Consider the following 12,500-nt stretch of genomic DNA (forward strand, 5'->3'; position numbering starts at 1 on the left):
TTATTTCAAATCTCTTATTCATACAAATATCAAAATAATCTTCAAATAAGAATAAAATGACATAGTTTCATGCATGCTGATTAAACTTCATCATTTTCATTCATCATCTAAAGAAGACAATGACTGAACTCTTAAGATATACAAGTTATATCTTCAAAATACTTTTTTTTTTTTTTTACAGTAGGCTGCGTAGCATAACAGCAACCAAAATTATATTAGAGCTAAGAAATAAATCTGGAAAAATTATTTTCTATCGTGGGAGGAATTAAACTTAAGTTAGGTAAATAGATTAAATGGAACGATAGATTTTAGGTTACATCAACATGATAGTAAAATACTAAGGATACTGGCTAATCTTCCCTCTATTTCCATGCAGATCCACTGACACATCACGATGTGCGACGACGACGCGTGTGCCCTGGTGGTTGATAATGGGTCTGGAATGGTGAAGGCTGGTTTTGCCGGTGATGATGCACCCCGCGCCGTCTTCCCTTCCATCGTGGGCCGTCCTCGTCACCAGGGTGTGATGGTCGGTATGGGTCAGAAGGACGCCTACGTCGGTGATGAGGCCCAGAGCAAGCGAGGTATCCTGACTCTCAAGTACCCCATCGAACACGGCATCATCACCAACTGGGACGACATGGAGAAGATCTGGCATCACTCTTTCTACAACGAACTTCGCATAGCTCCCGAGGAATCACCAATTCTTCTGACTGAGGCCCCTCTCAACCCAAAATCCAACCGAGAAAAAATGACTCAAATCATGTTTGAGACCTTCACTACGCCGGCAATGTACATAGCCATCCAGGCCGTACTCTCCCTCTACGCCTCTGGTCGTACCACTGGAATCGTACTGGATTCTGGAGATGGCGTCTCTCACACAGTTCCGATCTATGAGGGCTATGCTCTACCACATGCCATTCTACGTCTAGACCTCGCAGGTCGAGATCTAACAGCTTACCTGATGAAGATCATGACTGAACGCGGTTACTCCTTCACGACCACGGCAGAACGAGAAATCGTCAGGGACATAAAAGAGAAGCTAGGTTACGTGGCACTCGACTTCGAGAACGAGATGAACGTAGCCACAGCATCATCTTCTGTGGAAAAGTCTTACGAACTCCCTGACGGCCAAGTTATCACCATAGGCAATGAAAGGTTCAGAGCGCCTGAGGCTCTTTTCCAGCCTTCCTTCCTGGGTATGGAATCCGTGGGCATACACGAAACTGTTTATAATTCTATCATGAGATGTGACATTGATATCAGAAAGGATCTCTTCGCCAACAACGTTCTTTCTGGTGGTACCACAATGTACCCAGGTATTGCTGACAGGATGCAGAAGGAAATAACAGCCTTGGCTCCTTCCTCCATTAAGATCAAGATCATTGCTCCCCCTGAGAGGAAGTACTCCGTCTGGATCGGTGGTTCCATCTTGGCTTCCCTGTCCACCTTCCAGACAATGTGGATCACTAAGGAGGAGTACGATGAGTCTGGACCTGGAATCGTGCACCGCAAGTGCTTCTAGACGAAGCGAAATGAACAGTCTGCTTCATTTTGTTTATTTTCTACTTATCTATTGTTATATATTGATGTTATCCAATATAAAATAATATATGCCTTCTCTCTTCTCTGCTCTCTTATTATTTTGGAAATTCACTCTGGAACAAATCTACTGATTGGTTAGTAATTTCTTACATATGACATACATATGACAAAAAAAAGGGTTGTAAGTGAAGTATGTGTTTCAAATAGGCATTATATTTAATATCCATATGTCAGTAAATAAATAGGGCTGTTAACATACAATGCAGAATTTTATCCCTAAAAAATAATAAACATTGCACACTGATTTAATATGGACCACACTAAAATGTCAATGGGCCATAAATGATTGAACTTATTAGTGATGAATATATATATATATATATATATATATATATATATATATATATATATATATATTTGTATGTATAATATATACATACACACACACATATATATATACATATATATATATATATATATATATATATATATATATATATATATATATATATATATATACAGTATATATATTTATATCTATAATATATACATATATATATATATATATATATATATATATTACCAAGGTATACCAAAACCACACTATCTCTTTTTAAAGATAATTCGAAACTAGCAAAATAATCAAAAGTATATGTAAATTCCTATATTAACTGAAAATTATAATTCAATCCTAAAACTTAAGTGAACCAGACAGCCTGACAGATTCCACCCTCAAGTTATGAACCTGCTTTGGCTACGAGTCACGGCGTTTTTCTCATACATCAAAACAAGGGGTTAAATGCCGCTGCCCTTATTCGTCCACGTCAGATTTCTCTTTGCCCAAATTAAAACAGAACTTTCGATGCAAGATGCTGGTGCCCACACCTGAGGATATTAAATCCTATTGATTGAAAGAAATCATATCGGTAAAGGATTTCAAGATTTATACAGTTATACATTATATACTTAATTACTTTACTTAAGGGGCTGCTTTTCTTTTCCTATACAACAGGGGAACTCTACTCTCTAAAGGACCTCCACTGTCATTCTATCATATTCATTCGAAAGCATTCAACATTTCACACCAAATATTTCTCGTTTATGGTCAAATCCACACTCTCCAAGCACTTAGAGAACAAGAAAGTCTTAGTATCCTCTTAAAAGCCTTAATCTCTCTCTCTCTCTCTCTCTCTCTCTCTCTCTCTCTCTCTCTCTCTCTCTCTCTCTCTCTCTCTCTCTCTCTTAATCTAGTAATGAAGATGGGCTTAATTTAAGTAGGTTACTTTTGTTTAACATCATGGAAATTCGTTAATCCGTTATTGACAGTCTTGAAATAGTTTTGATTTTTTATCTTTTCAACGGAAGGTAAATTATTTTTCCAGTAACTTTACTGAAAGTATGTGATGTTTCAAAGTAACCGTTTGAGATTTATTTCCGTCACTTCTATTTAGGGCTATATCTGTCTCTACATCGCACACCACCATTAATCTGACATAGTTTTCAAGTTAAAACAGCTTGCACCACTTATACCACGATATACTAATCGCACTTGACTCTTACAAATGTTTAAGACTTCACCTTAATCGTAAGAGAAAAGTTATGACAGGAGTGAAAAAAAAATGGAAATGTTTATTGAGTTTAATCGGCGAAATTCTTTTCTTAATTTACTTTAGGCAAACCATCCTTTAAAAACGTTATTTCTATAAATAACCCAAGAAGTATTTTATTCATTTAGCCTAATATTAAACACATTCATCATATTTTAAATATGAAGATTTATACATAACTTTTTTAAAAATAAGGGAGGGTAATGAGTACCATCAGTTATATAGAAAATAATCATCATTCAAGTTTTCTAGTTTCTTTTAAAATAATTTACCACTTATCTTCATTTTGATAGATGCATAATCTGTTTATGCATGACCGGTCTTAATCGCACACCAATCAAAATTATAGAAACATTACTTTCTTTAAAATGCAGAGGTAGTAACATTAATGTTACCATAATATTTCATTTTGTTTTCCAGAATCTAAATGGTGGTTATTTAAGTGATATTCAAATGAACATCAGAAATTCTAAGTGGTGGTTATTTGAGTGATCTGTAGTTGCTTTGTATCAGTGAGGCACTTAACAGTGCTTAGATGAGACTCTTTAGCTATGGTAAGCAGCTCTTCTAGGAGAAGGACACTCCGAAATCAAACCATTGTTCTCTAGTCTTGGATAGGGCTATAACCTCTGTACCATGGTCTTCCACTGTCTCTTGGGTTAAAGTTATCTTGCTTGAGGGTACACTAGGGCACACTATTCTATCTAATTTCTTTTCCTGTTGTTTTGTTAAAGTTTTTTAGTTTATATAGGAAATATTTATTTCAATATTGTCACTGTGCTTAAAATATCTCATTCTTCATTGTTTCCTTTCCTCACTGGGCTATTTTCCCTGTTGGGACCTCTGGGCTTATTGCATTCTGCTTTTCCAACTAGGGTTGTGGCTTATATGCTGATCCCGTAACATGCCTGGGCGAACGTGTAGGGTTAAGCATACATTACTCACACTTCTATCATATTTCAGATATCAATTGAAACCATCATTTAACCAATAAGTCACAAGGTTACGGACGTTACGTACCACCCAGAAACTCAGAACCAGATACTTTCATCCAGCATACATACATTAGGGAAATTCTTAAGAAACGCTTAACCTTGATTAAACGTCAGCAATTCTAACCGTAGATTATAATAATAATAAATATATATATATATATATATATATATATATATATATATATATATATATATATATAATGGTTACTAACTTTATTCAGCAAGATAGATATATGTCACAGAAGAACTTACTTTAATGACGAGATGACTCCAAGAACGAAATACCATGGTATTTTCATCGAGAATTTGAATGACAATTTCTAAATTACAATAATAATTGTAATATTAACATTAGAATATTGATAAATCACTATATTAGTAATGATACCAAAAATATAAATAACACATAGCAAGGCATTCTCTAATAATAATAATAATAATAATAATAATAATAATAATAATAATAATAATAATAATAATAATTTAGTTATAGAGTGAGAATATACTGTATGTTTTCCCACTTCAAAGCCAATAAATAAAAACTTACATGTTTAGATGAGAGATAGGATGTAGCTGTATGAAAATTAATAATTTCATTGGGTAAATCAATATTTAAGAGATGGAATTGTCTTGGCAATATATTTGAGTAAATATAGAAAAATAATTATTACAATTTGCTTTTTCAAGTTAATCTATAATCGATAAGTAGAAATAGTATAACATCCATTTTTTTTTGAGCAATCAAACAAAGTTAATAAACGAAAAATATATTTCGTTAGTAGGCAATTGAAGTAAACATGATAGCTGTAACTTTGGTAGAATCATATAAAATAACGTACGAACATCAGATGTATGTTTAATTAAAGTCTATGTCGACTAAATTTAGTTTTCAATTTTATTGCTCTCTTCAAAAGTATGTTAACTTTTACCATCTACTTTACCAACTAAGATATCCATGGCATTCAGTTACTCTCAACTCTTGTAAGCATACATGAAATGTCTTAAAAAAAAAAAAAAAAAAAATACCACTCGTTCTTACTATTTCAATAAGTATATAAAAGTCTAATGCGATAGAATGGAGTGGCGATAATTTACCCAATGGGTTACTGCACTGTAATTATTCAGTGGCCACTTTCCTCTTGGTATTGATAGAAGAGACTCTTTTAGCTATGGTAAGAAGCTCTTCTAGGACAAGTACACTCCAAAATCAAACCATTGTTCTCTAGTCTTGGGTAGTGCCAGTTCCCTTGCTTAATGATACACTCAGGCACACTATTCTATCTTATTTCTCTTACTCTTGTTTTGTTAAAGTTTTTCTAGTTTATAGGTAGTACAGTAGGTTGGCCAGGGCACCAGCCACCCGTTGAGATACTACCACTAGAGAGTTATGGTGTCTTTTGACTGGCCAGACAGTACTACATTGGATTCTTCTCTCTCGTTACGGTTATTTCCCCTTTGCCTACACATACACTGAATAGTCTGGCATATTCTTTACATATTCTCCTCTGTCCTCATACACCTGACAACACTGAGATTAATAAAAAAATTCTTCCTCATCCAAGGGGTTAACTACTGCACTGTAATTGTTCAGTGGCCACTTTCCCCTTTCTAAGGGTAGAAGAAAATCTTTAGCTATGGTCAGCAGCTCTTCTAGGAGAAGGACACTCCAAAATCAAACCATTGTTCTCTAGTCTTGGGTAGTACCATAGTCTCTGTACCATGGTCTTCCACTGTCTTAGGTTAGAGTTCCCTTGCCTGAGGATACACTCGGACACACTATTATATCTTATTTCTCTTCCTCTTGTTTTGTTAAAGTTTTTATAGTTTATATAGGAGATATTTATATTAATATTGTTACTCTTCTTAAAATATTTTATTTTTCCTTATTTCCTTTCCTCACTGGGGTATTTTCCCTGTTGGGGCGACTGAGCTTATAGCATTCTGCTTTTCCAACTAGGATTGTAGCTTACCAAGTAATAATAATAATAATAATAATAATAATAATAATAATAATAATAAAAGGTAAAAAAAAACTCTACAAGAGTATAAAGTGATACTATAAAAAGGAGAGTAGATTCTCAACCGCCTTTCATTTCATCATTAGACCGATCGTCAAGATTTTATTGCTCCCATAATTCGTATCTCGACATCACCCGTGTCATCGCGTGAAACCGTGGCGAAGAAAATCTCCTGAGTCACTAACGACTGCAGAACTGAAAGAGACCTCCTCTCTCTCTCTCTCTCTCTCTCTCTCTCTCTCTCTCTCTCTCTCTCTCTCTCTCTCTCTCTCTCTCTCTCTCTCTCTCTCTCTCTGTAAATATATATACATATATATATACACACACACATATATATATATATATATATATATATATATATATATATATATATATATACATAAATATATGTATGTATGGGTGCTTACTTTACAACTCATTTATATATATATATATATATATATATATATATATATATATATATATATATATATACACAAATATATATATATATATAAGTTGTAAAGTAAGCACCAATCCATCCATGGTATCTTTTTAGTGTCAATTTGCAGATTCAAATATAAGGCCAGGGTCTCTCTCTCTCTCTCTCTCTCTCTCTCTCTCTCTCTCTCTCTCTCTCTCTCTCTCTCTCTCTGTATATATATATATAATATATATATATATATATATATATATATGTGTGTGTGTGTGTATGTGTGTGCGTGAGTTGTAAAGTAAGCACTAATACATCCATGGTGGTCTTTTTAGTGTCAATATGCAGATTCAAATATAAGGCCAGGGTCTCTCTCTCTCTCTCTCTCTCTCTCTCTCTCTCTCTCTCTCTCTCTCTCTCTCTCTTTATTCCCTTTAAAAAAAGATATAGGACATTGACTTTATCAAACGTTTTCGTCTCTCTGCAATAAATACCTAAACTCTGAGGGTAGATTTCGGTGCACTCCGCCTCCACCGTCACGGATAAGCAGGAATTTGTTTACACCCGGATCGTCTTCGACAGGAGGCGATCTAGCGCGGGTCAGGAATCGTATTTATTTTTACCTGAGGAGTGACACATATGATCCACAATCTCTCACCTGCGCGGGTAAATATTACCGCTAATACGCGTTTTGAATGTTGGTTTAGCATCGAGGAAGAGATGTGAGTTGGTATATAAGGTGATTGGAAGCCCCGGGAGATCTTAGTGTACTTCAGGCTCAGGCTACATCGTATCTGTGGAGGTAGTAGTGTTGGTGGTATTGGTATATAATTCAAAGTGTGAGGTTATATTAAGGTTTTAAGCTTTTACGTCTCGTGTATTAACTTCTTAATTATATAAAAGTGATCCTTTAGTTTTTCTTTTGATTTTGAGTCATGGCTTTTCTTTCCATGAACGCAAAAAAATTCATTTGGGGTTTTCTGAATCATTGTATCATGTGTGTCGGTGACTCACTTCATCGGATTAATAATGTCAATCTCAGGAGCTCAAAATTTTTGGCTTCATCACTTGTGAAGAACGAATGTTCTAAAATTGATACTTTAATTACTTTTAATTTCTAAGTCCTCTGTATGAAAAATTTAAAAGATTTTACACACTCTTGCTCTTAAAAATATTTCGAATGCAATTCTCCGAGCCGAAACGTTGCCATTTTAGAGGATAGTTTTACGTGCTTTCCGCCGGAAAAATCAGCCATGAATTCGGAAAACTTACCTTTTGCCCTATTGATTTCGAAATCAATTATGATTCTTTAGCTATGCATGCATTTTTTTGTGTGTGTTTTCTGAGCATAACCAAGAATGAAAATGAGGACATTCAAGGTTAACATTATCTTCATGTATTCATGTTGATCAACAGCTCTACTAACCAAAATTACAACAAACGGCAGAAAAATTCTTAGTTCTCAGTAAGTGAAATCTACTCATAACCTCATTTCACAAAGAAAATATGCTTTTTAACTAAGTAATATACATTAACACCAAATTAAAAAAGGAGAGAAAACATTAAATATATGAAAATATGTGTTATGGACACCACGCCATAATTGCCTGACACTGACACATTTGTTTGCACTCGAAAACTTTTTCATTTTCCTTATTTTCGTTTAACTGGTTTCAGATGATAACAATTAGAGTCAAAAGCTGTTCATTAAAACTCATTTTTCTAAGACATCACAGATAAACTTTCAGGTTAAGATCTCGTGATTAAATGAACTATAGTAATGCGGAGAGAGGCAATAGGGACCGGCATTCTAACCCTGCTCTTTGAAAGATTATATAAGTCGGATCTAATTTTCAAATATATAAGCGACTAGGGAAATGGAAATAGGAAGCCATTTTGAAATTTTTGAGCTCATGGGGAACCGGAAGCAGAGTTATATGGGAAGAATTGTCCTTTAATGATTAATGTGATTACTCGATGTGATTACTGTTACAAGTACCAGAGCTCTTCCACCGACAGGGTCAATCTGAAATGCCTCACGTTTCACATATCCTAGTTTCAAGAGCACTTAGGGGGAACATGTATCAAATCTTTCCTTTTTAACTAAATAACAAATATTAAGTGAATTACACCAAAATTTGGTTATGCAAACTATACTATTTTTCTATATGCAAAACAATGAATGGGGAGAATGATATAATCATTCATAAAATATTGTAAAATTGCATGTAACAATATGCATGATTAAAGGAATGTGATCTATGTTTCAGAGCATAAAAAACTAATTGTGTAGTTTGGTCAACAGATTCTTACTTTCAATGCAACTACGGAGAGCTTCATTTTGATGTAAACAAATAAAGGAGAATCTTATTCCATGAATTTCATCCATCCTTCTCGAAAATGTTGAAACTATCTTTCCTATTGTAATAAATGTAACTAATAACTAAACCGTAACTGTTTCAGGATTCCCAATAGGTAGCCATGTGTGACGAAGAAATTACTCCTTTGGTTGTTGACAATGGCTCCGGCATGGTCAAAGCTGGCTTTGCTGGTGATGACGCCCCTCGCGCCGTCTTCCCTTCCATCGTCGGTCGCCCTCGTCACCAGGGCGTGATGGTCGGTATGGGCCAGAAGGACGCCTATGTAGGAGATGAGGCCCAGAGCAAGCGAGGTATCCTGACTCTCAAGTACCCCATCGAACATGGCATCATTACCAACTGGGACGACATGGAGAAGATCTGGCATCACTCCTTCTACAACGAACTTCGTATTGCTCCTGAAGAATCCCCAGTCCTCCTGACCGAAGCTCCACTAAACCCAAAAGCAAATCGAGAAAAAATGACCCAGATAATGTTTGAGACCTTCAATACCCCTGCCATGTACGTAGCCATTCAAGCAGTCCTGTCTCTATATGCATCAGGTCGCACTACTGGAATAGTCCTAGATTCTGGAGATGGTGTTTCGCACACTGTACCAATCTACGAAGGATACGCCCTGCCACATGCTATCCTTCGCCTTGATTTGGCTGGACGTGATTTAACAGCATATCTGATGAAGATCATGACTGAGAGAGGCTACTCCTTCACCACCACCGCTGAACGAGAAATCGTTCGTGACATCAAAGAAAAGCTTTGTTATGTTGCTCTAGATTTTGAAGCTGAAATGAATGTATCAGCTGCGTCTTCCACTATTGAGAAGTCCTATGAACTTCCTGACGGTCAGGTCATCACCATCGGTAACGAACGTTTCCGTTGCCCAGAGTCCCTCTTCCAGCCTTCCTTCCTGGGTATGGAATCCGTTGGTATCCACGAGACCGTCTACAACTCCATCATGAGGTGCGACATCGATATCAGGAAGGATCTCTTCGCCAACAATGTGCTTTCTGGAGGTACCACCATGTACCCTGGTATTGCTGATAGGATGCAGAAGGAAATCACGTCTCTTGCTCCTTCCACCATAAAGATCAAAATCATCGCTCCTCCTGAGAGGAAATACTCCGTCTGGATCGGTGGTTCCATCTTGGCTTCCCTGTCCACCTTCCAGTCCATGTGGATCACCAAGGAAGAATACGACGAATCTGGCCCTGGTATTGTACACAGAAAATGCTTTTAAAGACCTGAAAATTTATCTGATGAAATTAGGTAAAAAAAACGAAATCCATTTACTATTTTCATTTGTCATCGTCATGAAATAACATTATTATGAAAAAAAGTTACCCCAATAAAACATATCCCTTTATGTAAATGTTTATTTACCGTTGTATGTAAGTCAGAACACGGAGGGTTGAAATATCTTGACTTATTGATTCTATAATTTTCCACTATCACAGTACATGGTATTATAATGATGAATATTAAAACTTTAACTGTTAGTGAAAAATGTAGAAATTTATGTACAGATGTAGAAAGAATAAGACGATACATGTACATACACACACACACACACACACACATATATATATATATATATATATATATATATATATATATATATATATATATATACTGTATATCGTTTCAAGTCCTTTACCCTTTGTTAAAAGATGATGCTACCAGAAGGTTATGGCCTTCTTGACTTCGAGATATGCCGGTATCCATGTACAATTATTTGGATCGGTGGTAATTAAATAAGGAACTACCCACGGCCCTATAAAACATGAATCGAGTGGTACCTCATTTGCCAGCAGCACCAACTCTACATACACCTAAATACTCATCTCCGGAGAGATGTCTTCGATTCTTAGACCCCAATAAGACATTATACTATATATTAATTTTAATAGTAAATTAATAACCCCAATATCATATGCATGATGTATACGTATGTATTCTCTCTCTCTCTCTCTCTCTCTCCTCTCTCTCTCTCTCTCTCTCTCTCTCTCTCTCTCTCTCTCTCTGTATATATATATATATATATATATATATATATATATATATATATATTACATTTATATACATATAGATATATACATATATGTATGTGTTTTGTGTGTGTAGTACACATATATATATATATATATATATATATATATATATATATATATGTATATATATATATATATGTATATATATACACACATATATATATATACTGTATATATATGTATATACATATATATATTGTATATATATATATATATATATATATATATATACATACATAGATATACTATATATATATATATATATATATACATATATATATATATATATATATATACATAGATATACTATATATATATGTATATACATATAAATATATTGTATATATATACTGTATAATATATATATATATATATATATATATATATATAGTGTGTGTGTGTGTGTGTGTGTATGTGCGTGTTATGAGAAGATGACCCAGTATTATTGTAATGGTACCTCTTGAATAATTAGTTACACGGAAGACAAATTAATTTGCATCAAGAGACATAACTAAAAATGTAGAAAACAATTACTCATGGCAGTGATATAGAGGTGAATATCAAGGATAACAATTGTTGTGACAGACTTATTGATACACTAAGCGTATTTCGTGTTTTTAAGTTAATAAATGCTTCAGTCATGGCTTCGACATTACTCCTTGGCATTAGTTCAAATGACGTGCAATGACTAATGTTATGCCTACTGAGAGAGATAAAGGACTGAATGTATTTCGTCATGTCGTGAATATATTTACTCACTATAAATATATGTATTATATATATATATATATATATATATATATATATATATATATACATACACACATATATATATATATATATATATATATGTGTGTGTGTGTGCGTATGTAATTGTATGTATGTATGTGTATTTATGTAGCTATGTAATTGTATGTGCGTGTGTCTGTGTCTGTGTTAGACCTGGCCTGTATATTTAGTACTCTGTTTCGGTGTATCAATAAATTATTTATAACAACCTTTCAAATATGAAAATAAGGAATAACAAATCATCACTTAATTAACATTACACTTTGTTATTTTTCACATTATGATAGTTAGTTTTGAATATGTTAACTATTCTATACCTGGAACAAAATAGGAATTAGATTCCTATAATAAACCCCTCAACCAAGGTAATTCTGGGCAGGTATCATACAGCCAGACATATCCCCATATTTGTACATTCTCAAATAATAAACTTTATGAAACTACGATGACACGTATGTGAATCGTACGAGTCGACAAAAATGAATTAGATGGCATCAAATTAGAATTACAAATAACCAGGGCTCCATCCGGGATGCTTCTTCTGAGTTTGTATATTTAGCCAGAGAGAGGCATTTTCAAACGTTGTTTACACCCATTTTGTATTTCTTACCCTCTTTAACCCTTTATATATATAACGGAAAGAACCGAAGGTTAAATTGGCCGTTGTCTTCCGAGGATTTGATAAAGTTCACAATAACACCTGATCAAGAA

At 34.4% G+C, this 12,500-nt stretch overlaps 3 protein-coding genes across 3 annotated transcripts in view; 2 read left to right on the plus strand and 1 right to left on the minus strand.

The window, feature by feature from the left end:
• The window catches only part of LOC137653653 (actin-5, muscle-specific), a 181,839-nt gene that overhangs the window by 128,900 nt on the left and 40,439 nt on the right, over nucleotides 1–12,500 (minus strand). The window lies entirely within an intron of this gene.
• Nucleotides 381–1,600, plus strand: LOC137653647 (actin, muscle-type A2-like). Its single transcript, XM_068387220.1, has one exon. It carries the CDS (start codon nucleotides 395–397, stop codon nucleotides 1,523–1,525), a length of 1,131 nt encoding a protein of 376 aa, XP_068243321.1. The 5' UTR covers nucleotides 381–394; the 3' UTR covers nucleotides 1,526–1,600.
• LOC137653648 (actin-57B-like) lies at nucleotides 7,257–10,293 on the plus strand. Its single transcript, XM_068387221.1, has 2 exons — nucleotides 7,257–7,379; nucleotides 9,041–10,293. The coding sequence occupies exon 2, from the start codon at nucleotides 9,059–9,061 to the stop codon at nucleotides 10,187–10,189; it is 1,131 nt and encodes a 376-aa protein (XP_068243322.1). The 5' UTR covers nucleotides 7,257–7,379; nucleotides 9,041–9,058; the 3' UTR covers nucleotides 10,190–10,293.

The sequence above is a fragment of the Palaemon carinicauda genome, chromosome 14 (assembly GCF_036898095.1).
Source record: "Palaemon carinicauda isolate YSFRI2023 chromosome 14, ASM3689809v2, whole genome shotgun sequence".
Lineage (NCBI taxonomy): Eukaryota > Metazoa > Arthropoda > Malacostraca > Decapoda > Palaemonidae > Palaemon > Palaemon carinicauda.

Bases quoted from the DNA above. Each gene is read 5' to 3' on its own strand.
- LOC137653647 (XM_068387220.1), top strand. From the start codon at position 395: ATGTGCGACGACGACGCGTGTGCCCTGGTGGTTGATAATGGGTCTGGA.
- LOC137653648 (XM_068387221.1), top strand. From the start codon at position 9,059: ATGTGTGACGAAGAAATTACTCCTTTGGTTGTTGACAATGGCTCCGGC.